Genomic DNA, 24,058 nt, shown 5'->3' with positions numbered 1-24,058 from the left:
CGTAATCTGAAAGGAACCTAATCGGTATACAATCTGAACCTGAAGACTTACCCGTATCAAATAGATGAGAAAGACAATGAAAGATGCAGAAAACTAAAACAAAGTGAAGCAAAAAGTAGTTCCAGTGAAGAAATGCTGAGATGGAAGAACTTAAGGTAAATTAAGGACAGGTGGGTGGAAAGAACCACAGATATGTTGCAGTGCTAGTAGTGCTCTGCAACAGATATTGCACTTTGCCAGTATATACCCTCTGCCTATGTGCATTCATCCTAATTGATAATTTGGTGGTAGCCATGCCAATGTAGAAGGCCGAACAGTGTTTATATAACAGCTGGTATAAGGAATGTGTCGTTTTGCAGGTGGCTCTCCCTTTGATAGTATATGTTTCGCCTGTTACAGAGCTGTTGTAATTGGTAGTTGGACGGTGCATAGGGCAAGTATTGCAGCAGGGACGGTCACATGGGTAGGAGCCATAGGCTAGGAAGATGGGTGCAGAAGGAGCATAGGGTCTGACAAGAATATTGCGGAGATTGGGAGGTTGACAGGAAGCTACTCTAAGTGTGGTGGGCAAAATTGCAGACAGAATGGCTCTCATTTCAGGGCATGATTTTAGGAAGTCGTGGCCCTGTTGAAGTGGTTGATAAACACATTCCAGATCAGGATAATACTGAGTCATCAGTGGTGTAGTCCAAAGTTGTTTTTTGGATTTGCCCGGGAAATCTGCTTTTTAACTACCGGTAGGCTGGTGGGGTAATTACACGCATTGAAGGCGAGGTGAGAATGGCGATGTACTGCTGTAAAGTGTCTGCATCATTACATTACATTATATTACAACATTTGTTGTACAAGGTATGCAATATTATATTGGACAAGTCACTGTGATTTACAGTAATATTTTTAAATCATACAAGAATATTTACTTTGATTTAGGCTTAATATTATCACAACTGAAGGTTCAACTTCCATACATTATATTTAACCCGAGTAATTCAATGTTGTTTTTCTTTTTTTTTTTTTAATTTTAGTATTTGGCAATAAATTTTTATGTTTCAAGATTTTCATCTATACTATAATAACATTTTTGCAATAAATATTTATGGACAGCAGTTTTAAATTTTGAAGTGTCTTTTATTGTTTTAATGTTTGTGGTAGCTTATTGTATAGTCGTTTTCTGTTTGCAGGGGCCCATTCTGTTTTAGTGTTGTGTGTGCATGTTGAACATGTATGACCTGCTTTCTCCTTGTGTTATACAGGTGGATACTCTGATTTGTTGACACAAGATTGTTGCTATTTTCTGATTTTCCTTACAAATATGATTACTTGTAAAATGTACAGACATGGAATTGGAAGGATATGTAGTTTCTTGAATAAGGGGTTGCAAGAGCTTCTTGATGCAGCATCTTCTATGGTTCTTACAATTCTCTTATGGCATATAAAACAACTTTTGCTAGCAGATGCATTTCCCCAAAAGATTATGCCATATTGCAGTAAGGATTCTGCCTGGGTGAAGTATACATCTTTTAGTGTCTCTTTCGATGTGCAATCAGAAAGAATTTTGATAGTATAGCAAATGGTATTTAATTTATTTGTAATGTATTTTGTATGTTGGACCCATCTTGATGCTCTGCTTTTCTGAGCAGTAGGACTTTATCTTCTTCCATTCTTGGATAGTAAGCTCTACTAATTGCTCTCTTGGATATATGATTTTATCCATTCATAGGCCGATCCCGTAATACCTATAGATTCAAGTTTCTGAAGCAAGATGTTGTGGTTGATGACATCAAATGCTTTAGAGAGATCTAGAAATATGGCTGAGATATGTTCTTTATTGTCTATTGCATTGAAGGCTTCATTTAGGAATGCAAAGATAGCTGTCGCAGTAGATTTAGATTTTCAGAATCCATGTTGAGTATTTCAGAAATAATTATTTTTTTCTATGAAATTGATTAGTCATCTGTAATAGATTTTTCAATTATTCTGGAAAAATCAGATAATCGTGAGATTGGCCTGTAGTTTGATACTTCTGTTTTTAGCCCTTTCTTGAACAGGGGTTTTACTTTCATTATCTTCAATTTTTCTGGGAACACCCCTCTTGATGGAGGCCAGTTACTGATGTTGACAAGTGGCCTGACAATGAGGGGAGCACATTTCTTCAAGATATAGTCAGGGATATTGTCAGTACCAAAAGAGAATTTGGGCTTCAGTTCTTTGATTATATTAAGTATTTCCTTTTCATTGGTGGGGTATAGAAAAATAGTTTGGTTATTTATAGTACATCTGGATTGATTTATAGGAGTACACTGTAAATTTTCATTTATAAGATGTTAGCTATCTGTGTAAAGTAGGAATTAAATTTATTTGCAATTTTTGTAGGTTCATTTATCACAGTTGAGTTCTCCATTAGGCAGTTAATGTTACGGAAGTCTATCTGTTCTGCTGCAGTTTCTTTCCCGACAATATTCCACATGGCTTTCGTGTTAGTGGTGAAACTTTTTATATACGTGTCATTTGCCATTATTTTTGCTTGTTTGACAACACTTTTAATATCTTTTTATAGGTTTTGTAGTAAGAGTCAAATTCTGGTGATATGAGTTTTTTGGAAAAACTGTGCAGTAATCTTTTTTTGTTTGAAGATACTAGAATCCCAGGAGCAATCCATTTATTTTTTGTTTCCCTTGTGTATGTTTTCCTCTGGGTTGGAGGGAAGCACAGTTTAAAATAGTAGGAAAAATTGTTAATAAAGTTAGTATATTTTCCATCTGTGTGTTTGCAGTCATAAATCTCTTCCCAGCTTTCTTTGCTCAAGTAATGGAGAAAATGATTTATATTTTCATTACTGTAGTTTCTACTGGTGGTTATTAGGCAGTGTTTAAGCTGTAGCTCAGTTTCCATACTCACAGAGAGTTTTTGAGCTGTGTGATTCCCAAAGCCTGCGTTTAGTGTTTCTGTTGTATACTTCATTTCTACATTTACAAATATCTGATCAATCGTGGAACATAAAGTCTTTGTGGTATGAGTTGCTGTTCCTATGGTGGATTTCATGTTAAAAAGTTTGCAAGATTTTCAGTAATTCATTCTTTTCTATGGTACCCTTTGCAAAGTCAGTATTTAAATCACCACATAGAATAATTCTGTTTCTTTGTGTTAGTCTGTTAAGTGAATATTCCAAACTTTTTAGGAGCGTATTTATGTCACCATTTGGAGCTCTGTATAAACAAATAACAGCTTAAAACTGTGTGCCCGACCGAGACTCGAGCTCGGGGCCTTTGCCTTTCGCGGGCAAGTGCTATACCATCTGAGCTACTGAAGCACGATTCACGTTCGGTCCTCACAGCTTTACTTCTGCCAGTATCTTGTCTCCTACCTTCCAAACTTTACAGAAGCTCTCCTGCGAACCTTGCAGAACTAGCACTCCTGAAAGAAAGGATACTGTGGAGACATGGCTTAGCCACAGCCTGGGGGATATTTCCAGAATGAGATTTTCACTCTGCAGCGGAGTGTGCGCTGATATGAAACTTCCTGGCAAATTAAAACTGTGTGCCAGACCGAGACTCAAACTCAGGGCCTTTGCCTTTTGCGGGCAAGTTCATATCAGCACACACTCCGCTGCAGAGTGAAAATCTCATTCTGGAAATAACAGCTAGTTATCTCAATTCCTGATAGCTCTACATCTTTTCCTTCACTATTTGAACAGGAAATTTTATATTTACAAAGTTTATGTTATTTCTTATGAATATACAACTGCCACCATATTTAAGAACTTTTCTACAGAAATAACCACCTAGCACAAAATTAGGTAGGGACACAATATGTAACTTGTCCTCATCAAGCTGATGTTCTGTGAGACACAATAATGAGGTACTTTTTAATTTGTTTTTTAATAGAATTTGGATTTCACTTGTTTTACTGGTTAGTGATTGCACATTTTGGTAAAAAAGATCCAAGTTCATATTTTTGTGGTTTACCTGTGAGTTTTTATTTTGTGTCCCCACAGAAAATCCTGGCTGTGAGGTGGAGGTCTGGATTTCATCTGGTACATCATTTCTGGTATTTTTTGAATTTTCGTTCCTGGGAGATGTTTTACAGTGGGAATTTAATATTTCCCTGGAATATATTTGCATGAATGTATTTTCACCCTGATTACTGCTTATAAGTTTTCCTTGTCCATTATAATCTGACAAACATCTATGAACATTTTACTAAATCCACAGAAAATCCTGGCTGTGAGGTGGAGGTCTGGATTTCATCTGGTACATCATTTCTGGTATTTTTTGAATTTTTGTTCCAGGGAGTTGTTTTACAGTGGGAATTTAATATTTCCCTGGAATATATTTGCATGAATGTATTTTCACCCTGATTACTGCTTATAAGTTTTCCTTGTCCAATATAATCTGACAAACATCTATGAACATCTTACTAAATATTCTAGAGCCTAGTCTGTTAAGATGCAATCCATCTTTACCAAGATACTTGTCATTAAGAAATTTGTTTGGATCATGAATATTACACCTAGTTTATTACATTCCTCTTTAACATTGTCGTTTATGCTGTTTATGTAGTTGTCACTTACTGACCTTCTGTACAAAATGCCACTGATTATAATTCTCGAGATGTTGTAGACGTTCCTGGCAGTTCTTATTAGGTTTCTTGTGTTGTTGATGATTTCTTCTTCACTGCTGCTTCATAGACATTTCATTCCAATGTGAATAAATACACCTTTGGTATTTCTACCACATAGCATTTGCTGCTGATTTTAGGATATTGCTGAAATGTTTTAATAATTGCTTAGTCCTGATTCCAGGGCGAACGTCTATTTTCGAGTTTGGAACTGTGATGATTTTTGACATAGAGCCACCTATTATTAAAAACTCATTTTCTTTTGCAGTACTCAGAGGACGTTTCATTTCATTTCCAGCATTTGTATCACTTGTCCATTTGTATTTTTTTTTGTTCTGAATAAATACATTTGCTTCAGATGCCAAGGCCATGCGGGAGGGAACGTTTGACATGGAAAGGATGGCAACTGTCAAAACATAAGTACTGTTGTTTGTTGGCATGTTAAATGTGGACTGAAGTCTGTAGCTGGCCTTCGGTGAGGAGGTGATCAACATCAAGGAAAGTGGTTTGGGATTCGGAATAGGGACATGTGAAATTTTATTGGGAGAAGGTATTTGGAGATCCTAGGAATTTTTGCAGGTCAGCCTCACCATGGGTCCATATGGTAAAGATGTCATCAATGTATCTAAACCAAACCAGGGGGTGAAGACTTATGGTCCCCGGAAAGCCTCCTCCAAGCGACCCATGAAAAGGTTGGCATAGGAAGGAGCCATCCTGGTTACCAGGGCCGTACCCCTGATCTGTTTGTATGTCTGCCCCTCAAAGGTGAAATGGTTGTTGCTAAGTATAAAGTTGATTAAGATAAGTGGAAAGATGTCATGGGTTTGGAATTAGGTGAGCGCCGACTGAGGAAACTTGCAATGCTGGATGTGAGGAATTCTTGGAAGATCTGTACAGGATGATCTTGAGGTAGTGGTGGTGGATCAAGTTGGGATCGTGGTCTGAACTATTCAAGGCAGGGTTCTGTGTCAGGTTTGCTTTTGGAAAGGTTTTGGGATTGGGTAGCAAAGTGATATTTTCAATGGATATTATTTCTGAAGGAAAGTAAGTCATTCGCCAAAGCAGCATCATGAAGTGCAGGTTTAGGGCTAAAAGTGAGACCCTTAGATAATACAGATGATTCAGGAGGGGAGAGTGCTTTGGATGAGAGGTTAAGGACACTGTACTGTTGTGACTGGTTCTTGGGAGTATGGGTTATTCTTGGTCTGGCAGGTAGTGGTGAAAGTTGTGGAAAGTAGGTTGGCCAAGCTCAGTTTGTAGGAGAGGAATGGTGGCTGATGGTGTGGCTGTTTAGGGAGCTGTATGTAGTAGGGCTGGAAGGAAAACACGACTGTTCAGGTAGTTTAGGAGAAGATGAGTGAGCTTTTTGAAGTGAAGTCTGGCGTGTTCTTGCAGTTTGAAGTTGGCTTGGCAGATGATACCATTTAAGGAAACATGCGGGGCAGATAACTTCAGGGTTTTGTAGAAGGAGAGAAGTCTGGTAGAGTGGAGATTGGCTGCTGAGTCATATAGGTCACAGATTAGCCATGTAAGAACAGGAGATTGTTGTATTTGAAACCGTAAAAGGCCTGGTGTAGGGTAGGACTGCATCCAGAAACAGGGACTTTCAGTGTTATGCCTTTTTGAGTAACTCCAAGGGACAAGCAGGTTTCAAGAAACAAAATGTGGTACTTTAGTTTTGATAGTGCAAAGGCATGTTTTCAAAAAGAATGGATGTAATATGAGATGGGATTCATAATGGCAATAGAGGGCAGTTTGAAGAGCTATAAATCGATGGAGTGGCTGTCAGACACTTCTACATACAGGGTCTCCCATCAAGATCCCATCCCTGTGATTCAAACTGAACTCCAGTTCCTCCTTAAAACCTCAGGCCCCTCACAAGGACTAACAGCTCAGTCCATAGAATTTCTCACCCCACCCAAACCACACAACCCCAACCATTTATCATCTCTCTATGATCCACAAACCTAATCATCCTGGCCAACCTATAGTTGCTGGCATCAAAGCACCAATCGAACATATATCTGTCTTGTGTGATCAACACCTACAACCCATAGTAACAACGCAAAGACTCCCCTCCTACATCAAAAATACCAACAATTTCCTAGATCATCTGAAATCTGTGCCCATCCCACTCCCACCATCCACATTGCTAGTCACCATTGATGCCGCCTCCCTCTATGTCAAAATCCCCCACATACATTATTTGTCTGCTGCTGAAAATTTACTCAGTCAGTGCCAACCTGATTCCAGATCTATGACATCCTTCCTACTCACCTTTATAATCAGGCGTACGACCATGGTAACCAAGATGGCTCCTTCCTATGCTAACCTTTTCATGGGTTGCTTGGCACGGGCTTTCCTGGGATCCATAAATCTTCACCCCCTTGTTTGGTTTAGATACATTGATGACATCTTTATCATATGGACTCATGGTGAGGCTGACCTGCTAAAATTCCTGGGATCTGTAAATACCTTCTCCCAATAAAATTTCACATTTTTCTATTCAGAATCCCATGCCACATTCCTTGATGTTGATCTCGTCCTCACCAAAGACCAGCTACACACTTCAGTCCACATTAACCATACCAACAAACAACACTACTTACATTTTGATAGCTGCCATCCTTTCCATGTCGAACATTCCCTCCCATATGGCCTTGGTATCCGAGGCAAACGTATTTATTCGGATGCAAACTTTACAGCAGTACATCGCCATTCTCATCTCAGCCTTCACTGCACATAATTACCCCACCAGCCTAGTTAAAAATCAGATTTCCCAGGCCATCACATCCAATCCTGGTACTGCTGATCCCTCCAAAAACAACTTCAGAGGACACCATTGGTGACTCAGTATTATCCTGGTCTGGAATGTGTTAATCAACTACTTCAACAGGGCCATGATTTCCTAAAATCATGCCCTGAGGTCCATTCTGTCCGCAATTTTGCCCACCACACTTAGAACAGCTTCCCGTCACCGTCTCAATTTCCGCAATATTCTTGTCAGGCCCTATGCTCCTCCTGCACCCATCTTCCTACCCTATGGCTCCTACCCATGTGACCATCCCTGCTGCAATACTTGACCTATGCACCCTCTTACTACCAATTACAACAGCTCTGTAACAGGCGAAACATATACTATCAAAGGGAGAGCCACCTGCAAAACGACACATTTCTTATACCAGCTGTTATATAAACACTGTTCGGCCTTCTACATCGGCATGGCTACCACCAAATTATCAATTAGGATGAATGCACATAGGCAGAGGGTATATTTTGGCAACTCACAATATCTGTTGCAGAGCATGCTCTACAAAATGACACTCATGACCTTGGTGCCTGTTTCACTACACGCGCTGTCTGGATTCTTCGCCCGGCACCAGTTTCTCAGAACTCTGCAGCTTTTCACTCTTATTAACTCATGCTTGATGTTTAAGAAGTACTGCCTGTCTGCATATTACCCTGTCTTCCACCTTTAAGTTCTCAGGTTTTCAAATCTCATCCGATGCAGTCCCCCCCACAATTAGTCTTTTCCTCTTATCCTGTACGGTAAGTCTCCCCTGACCCGTGGTTCTGGGTGACTTTCCCAAAATCTACCCCCTTTCCTAGACCTCTCCAGTAGTTTTCGTCACCCCTCTTGCTTCCCCTTCAACCCTTCTGCCTGAAGAAGTAGTCACAGGCTCCAAAAGCTTGCCAATTATAACCGTCTTTTATGTGCATATTCTGTTGCCACTTGGTGAGTAGGTTTTTTATCTATCCAATTAATTAATATGTATATGGTGTGACAAAATGCTCTCTCTGCCATGCACTCTATAGTTATTTCTAGAAGGTACAACTAAATTTTGTGTGTTTTCATTGACTGTTTATTAGTTTTCTGTTTCATAATTGTTATCCACAATTTACATGAAATTGCTCAGTCATTATGTGTGAGGTAACAGTTATATTTTTGTCAATGTGTCTTTGAAACAATTTTAGTAGTGTTACAAAATTTGTTTGATCACATTTTTTTCTACTTTTGTCAACAGATATCGCAGCTGAGTGTACTTATAACGTTGCTTCTTGGTGATCTCACAAAAGGGGATCGCCAAAAAATTATGACAATTTGTACAATTGATGTTCATTCCAGAGATGTTGTTGCAAAGCTGATTCAACAAAAAGTTGAATCAGCATCGGCTTTCCAATGGCAATCACAGCTCAGGCATAGGTATGATTTTCATCAGCTCTGAAAGTAGATACTAAGTATTTGGTACTCCTAATTTGCTTGGAATCCTTCGCTGCATGGATTAGCGTAAGACTGAAGCTTAATTATGTTTTTAATTTTAAATTAACGTAAATCACATCTTGATACTATTATTTTATTTTGATTGAAGTTCTGATAGCATTTTCTGCAAATTTTTTTCCAGATGGGATCAGAAATTTAAAGATTGTTTTTGCAATATATGTGATGCCCAATTTAGATATGGCCATGAGTATCTTGGAAATACACCTCGTTTAGTCATCACACCACTTACTGACCGTTGTTATATCACACTGACCCAGGTAAACGTATTCAAATGTTTCATTTTCACTAATAGTTTGTTAACCTATAGAGAGATGAAAAACTATTTTCTGTAGGAAATCAGGTCTTTTTACAAATGGCAAATCAAAGATGTTAAACTTTTTTGAGAAATCTTGTGTAAAGAAATTCCTGTAATTACATATAAAACTGTTAGCAACCTACTAGTGAGAACAGCAAGTCTAATCCAATTATTTTTCCAGTTTTCTCATAAGACATAATGTGGTCACATACGTAATATGTTTTCTGTAGCATGCTTAGCCTCACTTAGTGGTGAAAGACACAAGTAAATTGGATAAAAGAGAAGGCACAAATTCCAATCTTTTGCTGAAGTCACCAAGTAGTGTGTTGTCTTATTTTCTAACAACTGAAAGGAGCCATGTAACCTTGATCCACTCACTCATTTGCAGTAATGAGGTAAAAGTTCCAAAAACCATAATTTTGACATATACTACTTTTGTTGGTAACATGATGCAGATCAATAAAACACATGATTTTCTTGATTTTGTTTGGTAATATTACAGTATTACAATATTTAGTATCACCATTTGTAATTGTTTTCAGTCATTGCATTTGATCATGGGAGGAGCACCAGCTGGGCCTGCAGGTACAGGCAAAACAGAGACTACAAAAGACCTTGGCAGAGCAATGGGTGTCATGGTCTATGTATTCAACTGTTCAGAACAAATGGATTACAAGGTGAGATACCATCCACTTCTTTATGTCAGTATTGGACATGTCTGTATTTGGAATTGCATGGTATTATCAGTCTTCATTGCTATTGTCTATAATTGGTTATAGTTTGCTCTAGTTAAGAAAATGTAATCTTAAAATGGTAAAACAGTAAGGCTGGTAGCTGATGTTCAGTTTCTAGGTTCATAAGTAGTATGTTGAAGCTAGAATATGTTTGGTGACATACAAATATTGATCAGTATTTATATAATGTAATGAATGTAGTTGTAGCTTATAAGAGCATATCTAAAGCAAATCTACATGCTATATTGAGGGTGTAATTTTTAAGCAGTAAATTTAACTCTTTTGAGGACCAGTGGTTTCTACCTGAAACCACCATTTTATTATATTTGGTTTGAAATACCAGTGCTGTTAACATGAAACCACTGATGCTATTGCAAGACAGAAACATTTAGTGGTCCACTGAGGTACTTCTACAAGTGTAGTGTATAGTAGCAGTCACTCATCATATTCAAAGCAACAGTCAGCATGGAGAGTATGCTATATGATTGCAGGAGATTGTGACATGCTGTTATTTTTATAATGGCCATATTGGGGAAATCAGTGACAATGAAATAAGTATATCTAAAGTTATTGTAACATAAATTTGGGTGTGTACTAATACTTTTATGAGTGGTTATGAAATGGATCACATGAAAAGATGGGTGTTTGAAAATCGTATGTCCCATTGGTTCTATAGTAAAAGCATCTCCCTGAAGCAATTGAATGTTTACTTTGTGCCAATGTCTTACTGTATTTATTGCTTGCTATGATAATAAAGGTTAATTATGTAAAAAAATTTAAAATCACATTCCAAAGTGAAATTCGCTTGTTAAAACAATTGCATATTTACTTTTTGACAATTTCTTCTTCTATTCATTGCTTACTGTGGGAGTAGAGGGTACTATAGTGAAAAATTTTTAAATTGTACATTTTTTTTCTTATTTTGAGACTGAAAGGGTTAAATGGACGCTTCACTGGTCATTGATACTGTTTCAGAAATATAAGAAACAAACTGTTTACAAAACAGTAAGAACAGATGTAATACAGCTTGTAGACAGTAGGTTATAAATTATTTGTTTCCTTCAATTAAGGTGATATTTTGGTGCTTGGAGGAACATCTGCCCATGGAAATAAAAGTCAAATTTACAATGAGCAGAAACTTGACAAGTAGTGCACACCCCTACAGTGCACATTAAGTTCATTAACAGAGAATAATCAAATCAAAACAATACCTGACTCAAGCTATAGTTGGTGTTGAAAATATTGTAGTGAACTACTGTTTTACTAGGATGAAGTAATGAATGAAGTTAGTGAGAAAAATTAATATCATATTTTCAATGTTAAGTTCTCATGCTTCTAACTTGGAAGTATGTTAACCATCATTTTCAGATAAAATACTAAATTGATGTGTGGGGACTTGCTATGGAGATTCTGCAGCATAAAAAGATGTGCAACACTTACTTTCATAAATATTTTGCATCTCACTGTGAATTACCCTAAGGACATCAACATTGGCATTTTCTTATTTACATCCAAACATACTGATGTGGGATGTACAATCCCATATGAAGTATATTGTATTGTGTTTATTGGTCCCATTGTCTAAAAACACATATTTTGTGTAAGACATTAGACAGTTCAAATTTCAAGTACACTTCTGAAAGTTATCTCTAGGCATATTTATTTAAGGTTACGACAAAACACTTTATGCATTAAGTATGTATTTAGCACACTTCATAAATTTAAATATTCTTCAATGGAGTACAAGAAGTGATACTGTAAGTATGACTTTAGAGAGTTTCCAAAGGTTTTGACCTGATTAACAGCTTTTATGCTTTCAGGAAGTTTGTTATAAAGTTTAATTCCCATGTGGAAAGTACCTTCTTGGCACAGAATATGTTGATTTGGATGATATGTAAATTTTTGTTTTTTTCTGATAAAATAAATATATATATCACAGTTTTTTTGCAGTCTGCAGCTCTTACCTACTACATTTATTTTAATGAATATAAGGGTTTCCTACTCATGGTAATGGAATAATACCAAGTATCTTAAACAGAGGTTTGCAAGAGTCTCTAGGTTCGCATGCAAACATGATTCTAATGGCCCTTTTTTGTAGTTTGAAAGTGCTATTACCTGTTTTAGGCTTTCCTCAGAAAGTGACTCCATATTTAATGCAAGGATGGTATGCATTCATTACTGTTTTTCTCACTTCAGCATATTTTAGTGAGTAAAGAAGGTAACATGTCTTGCAATATGCATGTTCCATTTAACATCACTGTGCAGCCAAAGCCCTAGGAATTTGGCTTCAGTACTGGTATTCACTAGTTCATCATTGATGGAGACGATTGGGATAAACATTTCCTTGTTTGGAGCATTATCGAATTTTAGTGCAATGGCCTTTTTGCTCTTTATTACAAGTTGATTACTCTGCCTGGCTGCTAAGTTGCTTTGTGATTATTGTAATTGTTCTTTTCTGTCTCATTTTAGTAGAATTGTGGTGCCATCTGCAAATATGATTGTTTTATGTGCATCCACATTTGCGATTATTGTAATTGTTTTTTTCTGTCTCATTTTAGTAGAATTGTGGTGTCATCTGCAAATATGATTGTTTTATGTGCATCCACATTTGAGATCATTTATATATGGAAGGAACAGATTTGGTCCCATTACTGATCCTTGGGGTACACCATATTTAATTTGTTTAAAGTCTGATAAGTGTTCAGATACAGTTTTTAGGTAAATATTTGTGTGTTTGATGCACACTGCCTTTCCTACGATTGCTCAGGAAAGAACTGATCTAGCTGTTGAACAGACCTCTAATTCCATATTTTTCAAGCTTTGAGAGCAGAATCTTATGGTCCACCATGTCAAAAGCTTTTGACAGGTCAATAAATACTCCTATTGATTCCTGTTTCTTGTCCATCATGCTTAATATGGAACTGCACTCATAAACAGCAGTTGTCATTGACCTCTTATTTCTGAATCCAGGTTGTTCATTGCATAGGATATTATTTTTACTTACAAATTTCATATGTATGTCATACATATTTTTTTCTAATACTTTTGAAATGCAGGAGGACATTGTGGTGCATGTGTAGTTATCTACGTTATCTTTCTTGCTTTTTTTAATATACTGGAATGACTTTAGATGTTTTCAATACATCAGGGAAAGTGCCTGCCTGTAGTAAGCAGTCCCATAAGTGTGTAAGTATTTCAGTTAGGTTTGATGCACTCTTCTTCAAGATTGTTGCAGGGACACCATCAATACCAGCAGAGTTGGAATTTTTGAGTCCTTTTTCTGCATTACTGGGAGATGACCTGGAGGAGTCACTGCTATATCCTTGCAGCTGTGACTAAAAATGGGGGTGAGATGCAAATACAAGAAATCAACAAGAGAGTTCTCCTAGGCTCTCCCACCTCAATTCTCCACAATCCTACCTACACATGGTGCCCCTGTTGAGCTGAGCAGCCCAGTAGAAGGTTGGGCAACCAACCCCAGCAGGAAACTGGGTCAGTGAGCTGACAGGGGGACAGTGGAAGGCAATGGGAAACCACCACTGGAATTACTTCCATAGACATTCATGGGATGGACTTCTTTTACAATATTCCAGATTTAAAGCTTCCCCTCAATGAGATCTCCAGGAGGGGAATACGACGAGGACTCCACAGATTAGAGCATATGGAAAAGGAAGGATGGAGAAGAAGAAGGAAGACTTATTGGGGATTGGGACTTGGAATGTTTTAACCCTTCTCCAGGAAGGGAAATTAGAAAACACGTAATGTGAAATGACAAGAAACAAATTGGATGTACTAGGAATGTATGAGGTGAGATGGGGTGTTTGTGGAGAACTAGAAAGTGCCAGCTTCCAATTGTACTATTCAGGTGCAGATAAAAGTGGAATGTATGGGGTTGGAATTTTGATAGGTAAAATACTGAAGGACACGGTTATTAAGGTTGAATATGTTAATGGAAGGATAATGATGATCAGACTGAAAGGGAAAAAGAAAGACTTAGTTATCATTCAGGTCTATCTGCCAACAAGTAATCATTCAGATGAAGAGATAGAAGAATGCTATGAGAAGATAGAAAACTTAGCATAGAGAGAGAAAAGAAATGCATTTATTGTTATAATGGGTGATTGGAATGCAGTAGCTCGTGATGGACCAGGGAAAATTTGGACTAGGAGAAAGAAATGAGAGAGGACAAAGATTGTTGGAATACTGCGATGAAAATTTCATGCTAGTTTGATAACTACAAAAGATGATGGTATACATGGATATCTTGATTTGACAACAAAAGATATCAAATTGATTAAATAATGATACAACAAAGATACCGGAATTACCTAAAGAGGATCAAAAGTTATCCAGGGGCAGATATCTATTCAGATCATATATTAGTAGTAGCTGAGGTTCTAGTTAAATTGAAAAGAATCAGGAAAGGACAGAAGAGAGAGCACATTAACTTTGAGAAACTGAAAGACAAAGGCAATTGTGAAAAGTTAGAGAATGCATATTGTGAAATTGTGATGCAAGGACAGGAAATGGAATGCACAGAAGCAAGATGGGATCATTTTAAAAATGGGATCAAAAAGGCAGGTAAGAAAATGCTTGGAGTCAAGGAGAGGAAAAAAGTAAAGAAAGAAAGTGTAACGCCAGAAGTGATAACCAAGATGGATGATCGCAGGGAATGGAAAACTGTAAACACAGAAGAAGGGAAGCACAACTACAGGAGGTGAAATAATGAAATAAAAAGGGAAACAGAAAAAGCAAAGGGGAAATGGCTGACAGAAAAGTGTGACAAGATAGAGAAATTAGAGAACGAAGGAAAATATGATTTGATGTACAAAGAAGCAATGGATTTGACATTCAGGGGAAAGAGAAACAACAATGGACTAAAGGAAGTAGAGGCAGCAGACGGTAAAATGATGAGTGAACCCCAAGAAATAATGATAAGATGTGAAGAATATATAGAATGGCTATATGCTGCAGACAGCTGACCAAGTGAAGGAGACCTTGGGATAGAAGAAGAAGATAAAGTTGCAGATGATGACAAAGGAAACAAATACTAACTAGTGAGATTGAAGGATCTATGAAGGAGAAGAAAAATGGAAAGGCAATGGGAATTGATGAGATTCCTGCGGAACTGTTAAAGCCATTGATGAAAGAAGGGAAGAGGGAGTTAATTGAATTGTGTAATCAAATATATGTGACAGGAAATTGGCCAAAGGACTTTATAGAAAGTATATTAATACCTAAAGAAAACAAAAAGAACAGCAGAAAGTGTGAGGAACATAGAACAGTGAGCCTGATATTGTATGCACCCAAAGTCTTGCTAAGGATGCTCAACAGGAGGCTATATGGATAGCTGGATTGCATTACAGGAGATGAACAGTTTGGTTTCAGGTGAGGTGTGAGAACTAGAGATGCCATTGGGCTACTGAGAGTGATAGGAGTGAGGTACATGGAGAAGAAAAGGAAGGTGTATGTTTCGTTCATTGATTTTGAGAAGCATTTTGACTGTGTCAGATGGGAAAAACTGATGGAAATCCTAAGGAAACAGGGAGTTGACTGAAGGGATAGACAGCTAATTAGAAATTTATAATTGAACCAGAGAGCAAGAGTAAGAATAGGAGGTGTGATGAGTGAAGAAATTGAACTTGCAAGATGTGTAAGACAAGGTTGTTGTTTGTCACCAACACTGTTCAATATCTATCTGGAGGAAATTATTAATGAAAGTTTTGATGGAAGGAGAGGAGTTTGTATAGGGGCTTGGAGAGTGGAGTGTATAAGATTTGCAGACAACATTGTTGTGATGGCAGAGAGTGCAAGAGAGATGGAACAGATGTTAGATGATCTAAACACAAAATTAGAAGAATATTGAATGAAGATTAACAAGAAGAAAATGAAAAGTATGGTACCTGGAGCAAAGGGGATAAAATGCCATATGAAAATAGAGGGAGAGGAAATAGAGCGAGTGAATAACTTCAATTACTTGGTAAGTGTAATAATGGATGATATGTATTGCTCAACAGAAATTAGGAAATGGTAAAAGAAGGATTTGAGAGGAAACAGAAATTACTTTGTGGACCACTAAACAAAAATCTGAGGAGAAGACTTGCCAAATGTTACATCTGGAGTGTTGCACTATATGGTGTGGAGACCTGGACATTGAGGAAGGAAGATGAAAGAAGATTGGAGGCACTAGAAGAATATGGAGAAGAATGGAAAAAGTGAAATGGGAAGACCAAGTATGGAAAGAAGAAGTATTAAGAAGAGTTGGAGAAGAAAGAAACATGCTGAAAGTCATCAGAAAGAGAAAACGAAACTGAATTGGACTTTGTTTGAGGAGGGACTGTTTGTTGAAGGAAGGAATAGAAGGAATGGTGGAGGGGAAAAGGGAAAGAGGGAAAAGAAGATATCAATTGCTGGACAATATCAAAGTTAACAAATATTCACAAATGAAAAGACTGGCTATGGGCAGATTCAAGTGGATTATATAAATTTTTATTTAAAAAATGAATGTGAATAAGAATAGGAATATGGTTGTGTTGTTATATTGTTTGTGCTTATTGGTATTCTTTTGGGCATTGGACTCCCTTACATTTTTGTTGAAGCTGCAGGCAGCGGAGGACTCCAGGGACACCGGCACTTGTCATAATCATGAAAATCCACTTCCTGTAATTTTCCTCTTCACTTACTTCAATAAATAAAATGCTTGACATGGTTCTTTAAAATTGTATTATTCATTCACACATATGACACATCGAGATCACAATACTTCATCTCTAAAATAGCACATCCTCATCGTCCTTCCACATACAAGAGAGATAGACTGTGTCTGTCTAAAACAAAAAATCTGTACAACAAACTGAATGAGAAAATGTTTTTGTTTGTCTGCACCCTACTGCCCATTCATAATTAACGTCTTTGCCAACCCTCTGCTTACTCGGTGTTTCAATTTCTTTTTTTCTGGGTGCCTTTCATGTTATGGAGATGTACAGATTTTTTTTTTAAATTTGCTGACAGGGGATGATGCCCTTTATTGTCACCTTCTTTTTTATTTGATGGAATGGATATGTCAGCTTATCATATGTATGTTAAAGTTCTACAAGAAATTAAAATATTATATACATAATATGTGAGTCCATTACATATTTAAATTTAGCGCGCTAGCAATAATGTCCAGTTTGCTTCATTCTTGCTGCTGGGTTTCACACTGGCGCACTGGCTGATTTGGCGGTAATAACTAGTTGCCAATGGTCAACATGCTATACGCTACCGTTGCACATGCGTGCACTCGTTTTCTTGGTGCTGATGTTACATTGTGTGTCACACTTTCACCTGAGTGCCACATATCGAAGAATTGTTGTGGCATTTGTTTTCATTCTGGGTGCAGTGAATGTGTGCTTAGTGTTCAAAATGACCCGGGCATCATTACTACCTGTCGTACATGCATTTTCAGTGGAGAGAACCCTGACCAACAGCATCCGTCAATGAGGTGAGTACCTGCTCCAACAACTATAGTTCTCTTGTCCATGTACCAAGTGTTGTGAGCCACAATATTCATAAGTTATTTCATTGCACACGAATGTTCATGTCACCACACTTGAGCGTTCTGTGTATGTGTGGATGGATATGTGTGTGTGTGCGAGTGTATACCTGTCCTTTTTTCCCCCTAAGGTAAGTCTTTCCGCTCCCGGGATTGGAATGACAGACACAACAGACATTAAATGTCTGCTTGTGTCTGTTTATGTGTGGATGGATATGTGTGTGTGTGTGCGAGTGTATACCTGTCCTTTTTTCCCCCTAAGGTAAGTCTTTCCGCTCCCGGGATTGGAATGACTCCTTACCCTCTCCCTTAAAACCCATATCCTTTTGTCTTTCCTTCTCCTTCCCTCTTTCCTGACGAGGCAACCGTTGGTTGCGAAAGCTAGATTTTGTGTGTATGTTTGTGTTTGTTTGTGTGTCTATCGACCTGCCAGCGCTTTTGTTTGGTAAGTCTCATCATCTCATCATCTTTCTTTTTAAATATATTTTTCCCACGTGGAATGTTTCCCTCTATTTTTATATATATATATATATATATATATATATATATATATATATATATATATATATATATATATATATATATATATATATATACCTAAAAACAAAGATGATGTGACTTACCAAATGAAAGTGCTGGCAGGTCGACAGACACACAAATGAACACAAACATACACACAAAATTCAAGCTTTCGCAACAAACTGTTGCCTCATCAGGAAAGAGGGAAGGAGAGGGAAAGACGAAAGGATGTGGGTTTTAAGGGAGAGGGTAAGGAGTCATTCCAGTCCCGGGAGCGGAAAGACTTACCTTAGGGGGAAAAAAGGACGGGTATACACTCGCACACACACACATATCCATCCACACATATACAGACACAAGCAGACATATTTAAAGACAAAGAGTTTGGGCAGAGATGTCAGTCGAGGCAGAAGTGCAGAGGCAAAGATGTTGATGAATGACAGGTGAGGTATGAGTGGCGGAAATTTGAAATTAGCGGAGATTGAGGCCTGGTGGATAACGGGAAGAGAGGATATATTGAAGAGCAAGTTCCCATCTCCGGAGTTCGGATAGGTTGGTGTTAGTAGGAAGTATCCAGATAACCCGGACGGTGTAACACTGCGCCAAGATGTGCTGGTCGTGCACCAAGGCATGTTTAGCCACAGGGTGATCCTCATTACCAACAAACACTGTCTGCCTGTGTCCATTCATGCGAATGGACAGTTTGTTGCTGGTCATTCCCACATAGAATGCATCACAGTGTAGGCAGGTCAGTTGGTAGATCACGTGGGTGCTTTCACACATCAAAGGCAGAGCCACGTGTGAAAGCACCCACTTGATCTACCAACTGACCTGCCTACACTGTGATGCATTCTATGTGGGAATGACCAGCAACAAACTGTCCATTCGCATGAATGGACACAGGCAGACAGTGTTTGTTGGTAATGAGGATCACCCTGTGGCTAAACATGCCTTGGTGCACGACCAGCACATCTTGGCGCAGTGTTACACCGTCCGGGTTATCTGGATACTTCCTACTAACACCAACCTATCCGAACTCCGGAGATGGGAACTTGCTCTTCAATATATCCTCTCTTCCCGTTATCCACCAGGCCTCAATCTCCGCTAATTTCAAATTTCCGCCACTCATACCTCACCTGTCATTCATCAACATCTTTGCCTCTGCACTTCTGCCTCGACTGACATCTCTGCCCAAACTCTTTGTCTTTAAATATGTCTGCTTGTGTCTGTATATGTGTGGATGGATATGTGTGTGTGTGCGAGTGTATACCCGTCCTTTTTTCCCCCTAAGGTAAGTCTTTCCGCTCCCGGGACTGGAATGACTCCTTACCCTCTCCCTTAAAACCCACATCCTTTCGTCTTTCCCTCTCCTTCCTTCTTTCCTGATGAGGCAACAGTTTGTTGCGAAAGCTTGAATTTTGTGTGTATGTTTGTGTTCGTTTGTGTGTCTGTCGACCTGCCAGCACTTTCATTTGGTAAGTCACATCATCTTTGTTTTTAGGTATATTTTTCCTTCGTGAAGTTTCCTTCTATTATAACCATCCATATATATATATATATATATAAAGAAAGATGATGAGACTTACCAAACAAAAGCGCTGGCAGGTCGATAGACATACAAACAAACACAAACCTACACACAAAATTCTAGCTTTCGCAACCAACGGTTGCCTCATCAGGAAAGAGGGAAGGAGAGGGAAAGACAAAAGGATTTGGGTTTTAAGGGAGAGGGTAAGGAGTCATTCCAATCCCGGGAGCGGAAAGACTTACCTTAGGGGGAAAAAGGACAGGTATACACTCGCACACACACACATATCCATCCGCATATACACAGACACAAGCAGACATTTGTAAAGGCAAAGAGTTTGGGCCTGTATTCACCTAACCAAAAGTCTTGTTCCTCCTGCCACCAAACTTCACTAATTCCCACTATATCTAACTTTAACCTGTCCATTTCCCTTTATAAATTTTGTAACCTACCTGCCCGATTAAGGGATCTGACATTCCACACTCCGATCCGTAGAACACCAGTTTTCTTTCTCCTGATAACGATGTCCTCTTGAGTAGTCCCCTGCCCGGAGATCCGAATGGGGGACTATTTTACCTCCAGAACATTTTACCCAAGAGGACACCATCATCATTTAATCATACAGTAAAGCTGCATGCCCTTGGGAAAAATTAACGGCCTTAGTTTCCCCTTGCTTTCAGCCATTCACAGAACCAGCACAGCAAGGCCGTTTTGGTTAGTGTTACAAGGCAAGATCAGTCAACCATCCAGACTGTTGCCCCTGCAACTACTGAAAAGGCTGCTGCCCCTCTTCAGCAACCACACATTTGTCTGGCCTCTCAACAGATACCCCTCCGTTGTGGTTGCACCTATGGTACGGCTATTTGTACCATTGAGGCACGCGGGAAAGTGCTGGTAGATAGACACAATAAAAAACACACAAACACACACACAAACTCTTTGCCTTTACTTATGTCTGCTTGTGTCTGTATATGTGCGGATGGATATATGTGTGTGTGCGAGTGTATACCTGTCCCTTTTTCCCCCTTAGGTAAGTCTTTCCACTCCCAGGATTGCAATGACTCCTTACCCTCTCCCTTAAAACCCACATCCTTTCATCTTTCCCTCTCCTTCCTTCTCTCCTGATGAAGCAATCATGGGTTGCGAAACCTGACATTTGTGTGTGTGTTTGTGTGTTTTTTATTGTGTCTGTCTACCAGAGCTTTCCTGTTTGGTACGTCACAGCCTCTTTTTTAATATATTTTTCCTATGTGGAATTTTTCTTTCTAATGCAACAGCTAAGAACTGAGTATGCAATGCATAGTTATAGTATGCCACCACAAGACATTGTTACAAATTGATGAGAGAACCCTAAGAGTATAGCATTTTGATGAGGTTCTTTTTGCTGGTATCTTCTTACATTAGTTCTCTGTCAAATTCCAATTGATGTTCATGTGTAAAAACTTTGCAATTGTTACAAAATCTATAGATTTATTGTCTATGGTTAATGCAACAGTGTTGTTTTCCAACTTTGTACCTATGTTCATAATGTTTCTTTTCTTTACATTCAGTATTAATTTTGTACTGCTCAGTAATAACATCCTTGAGGGTTTCATTTGTTTTCAGGTTTTTTGTTAGTGACTATGATGTCACTGTCGCCAACAAAGAAAACTTTTCTCCATCTCTTACACTGTCTGGACAGTCATTGATACATATTAAGAATACAGATGACCCAATACTCGACCCTGAAGGACTCCTATGTTTATACCTTTTTTCTCTGTTAATTGGTTTCCTTAAAATTTATCATTAGTAGGCTTGTGAACTATCTCCATCTTTTACAGCACGTTTTCCATGTAAAACTTGAACCACTTCTCTGCTGTTCCTCTTCACCTAGAGGCTATTGCTTGTTTAATAGTAGTTCATGATCAAGAGTATCAAAAGCCTTGGACAAGACCAAGAATGCACCTTCAACGCTGTCACCTTTATCAAGAGCTTCAATTATTACTTTTGTGAACTCAGTAATGGCCAATATTGTGCTTCTCCTTCATTATGTATGTTAATGAGGCTTGTACGCTACAGAATGGAACCTCATCTATGACTGCTGAATCTTTATTCCTTAAATTTCTGTGTTGCCTTTCTGACTTCAACCCAATTGTGGGAAACAAAATCATTGTACTGGCTGTGTAAGACTTTGTGCGTGCTGTCTGTGTTGTAGGAAGGCTTGTTGCAACTTCTCCACGATACCAGAGAAATAGTCGTTTACAGAATTTGCCCATTCCTGCAGATTTTCTATTATTCTACTCCGTCTTTTATGTGTATATTATAATAATTGAGAGGCCCAGTGGAAAAGGGGCACATGCCACTGGAGTATGTTATGTTAGGAAATTGGTATTAAGGAAATATGCTTTTGTATAGTAATGTGAACTCCTGCTGTAATACCAACAGTTGTTACAGTAACTAGATGGTGTTTTGCAAATACTATTAAATATTAGGCCACTTTATTACAATTTTAAGTACAGAAAATGAAATCCTTGACATGCAGAGACATTACATAGCATGTCACTAATAGTCAAACTCCTCATCAATGTTTTCCTGTTCCATTGTATTGTCACTACCATCACTTATCAATGACTGATAAAAACTTGAATATATTGCAGGCACAAATTGCAGTAAGCTTTGAAGGTCCTTGAACTCTGTTGCCTTAATTTTATGTCCATTTGGATACATAGAAACTAACTGGCAGTCTGCAAGCTCCATAAATCGTCCACGAGACTTCTGTAAACTAACTTGTACAGGTTTCTCAGTTTGATTGTGTGAATATCTGATATATACAGAATGTTCACCACTCACTAATCTAAACACAATTGTTTTTCTGATGTCTACAGGCTTTTTGTCAACAGTAATGTTACGTTTGATGATACTGTTCAATATAGATGACAGAGACATGAAATCATCTTTCTTCATTTCAACCACAGTGAATGGGTTCTTTTGCTTGCTCTTTCTTATAAGTTAAACCCATTTTGCTGGATTGCACACAGCCTGTGTCTTTCTTTTCAGCTTCTCAATAACTCCAAAATCCCTGTCACATGACAGGAACATGTGATCAAGGAGGTGAAATTTGTGCTCGACAACATCAAAACGGAATGAGATTTTCACTCTGCAGCGGAGTGTGCGCTGATATGAAACTTCCTGGCAGATTAAAACTGTGTGCCCGACCGAGACTCGAACTCGGGACCTTTGCCTTTCGCGGGCAAGTGCTCTACCATCTGAGCTACTGAAGCACGACTCACGCCCGGTACTCACAGCTTTACTTTTGCCAGTATCTTGTCTCCTACCTTCCAAACTTTACAGAAGTTCTCCTGCGAACCTTGCAGAACTAGCACTCCTGAAAGAAAGGATATAGCGGAGACATGGCTTAGCCACAGCCTGGGGGATGTTTCCAGAATGAGATTTTCACTCTGCAGCGGAGTGAAAATCTCATTGTGGAAACATCCCCCAGGCTGTGGCTAAGCCATGTCTCCGCTATATCCTTTCTTTCAGGAGTGCTAGTTCTGTAAGGTTCGCAGGAGAGCTTCTGTAAAGTTTGGAAGGTAGGAGACGAGATACTGGCAGACGTAAAGCTGTGAGTACCGGGCGTGAGGCGTGCTTCGGTAGCTCAGATGGTAGAGCACTTGCCCGCGAAAGGCAAAGGTCCCGAGTTCGAGTCTCGGTCAGGCACACAGTTTTAATCTGCCAGGAAATTTCATATCAGCGCACACTCCGCTGCAGAGTGAAAATCTCATTCTGGAAACATCCCCCAGGCTGTGGCTAAGCCATGTCTCCGCTATATCCTTTCTTTCAGGAGTGCTAGTTCTGCAAGGTTCGCAGGAGAGCTTCTGTAAAGTTTGGAAGGTAGGAGACGAGATACTGGCAGAAGTAAAGCTGTGAGTACTGGGCGTGAGTCGTGCTTCGGTAGCTCAGATGGTAGAGCACTTGCCCGCGAAAGGCAAAGGTCCCGAGTTCGAGTCTCGGTCGGGCACACAGTTTTTATCTGCCAGGAAGTTTCAACATCAAAACAGTTTTTTATCTAGGAGGTAGAACCACAGACCTAGGATAATATAGTTTTTATTTTGTCCAACACACAAATCAGAATAAATAATGAGCCGTCGATGAAATTCTTCCTTCACCATATATAAAGCCTTTAAAATGCAGTTAGGTACTTCATCAGCCCCTCTAGATCAACATTCTCGGACCAGACACACATCACTGCTTTCTCATCACTGCAGCAGTGGGTACAGAAATTATATGTCCAAAGTTGTCTCTTATAAAAAATGGTTTCTGTCAAAATATATGTTGTTGGCAATGCTTGTAAGTTCATGCACAAAAAGAGTGCATCACTATCATCCTGTTTTGACTCATTTGAGTCACTTGTTAGAGCACTATATGCAGCTTCAGCTTTCTCAAGGCATAGTTTGATGTCTGTGGATTCAGTGTTATTGCGTGTTTAGCAGAATCACAAATACGACACGCATCACTCGATGGCAATTTAAAACCAATATTTTATTCCATGTTGAAAATGGTTTCATACACA

General features: G+C 38.7%; 1 protein-coding gene across 1 annotated transcript in view; it reads left to right on the top strand.

Moving 5' to 3' along the window:
* LOC126092703 (dynein beta chain, ciliary-like) overlaps positions 1–24,058 on the top strand; it is an 863,310-nt gene that overhangs the window by 555,477 nt on the left and 283,775 nt on the right. The window contains 3 exon segments of the mRNA XM_049908426.1: positions 8,643–8,821; positions 9,021–9,156; positions 9,737–9,871. Of these exon segments, the coding sequence (XP_049764383.1) occupies positions 8,643–8,821; positions 9,021–9,156; positions 9,737–9,871 (450 nt within the window).

The sequence above is a fragment of the Schistocerca cancellata genome, chromosome 7 (assembly GCF_023864275.1).
Source record: "Schistocerca cancellata isolate TAMUIC-IGC-003103 chromosome 7, iqSchCanc2.1, whole genome shotgun sequence".
Lineage (NCBI taxonomy): Eukaryota > Metazoa > Arthropoda > Insecta > Orthoptera > Acrididae > Schistocerca > Schistocerca cancellata.
This window is presented reverse-complemented; position numbering and strand designations above follow the sequence as displayed.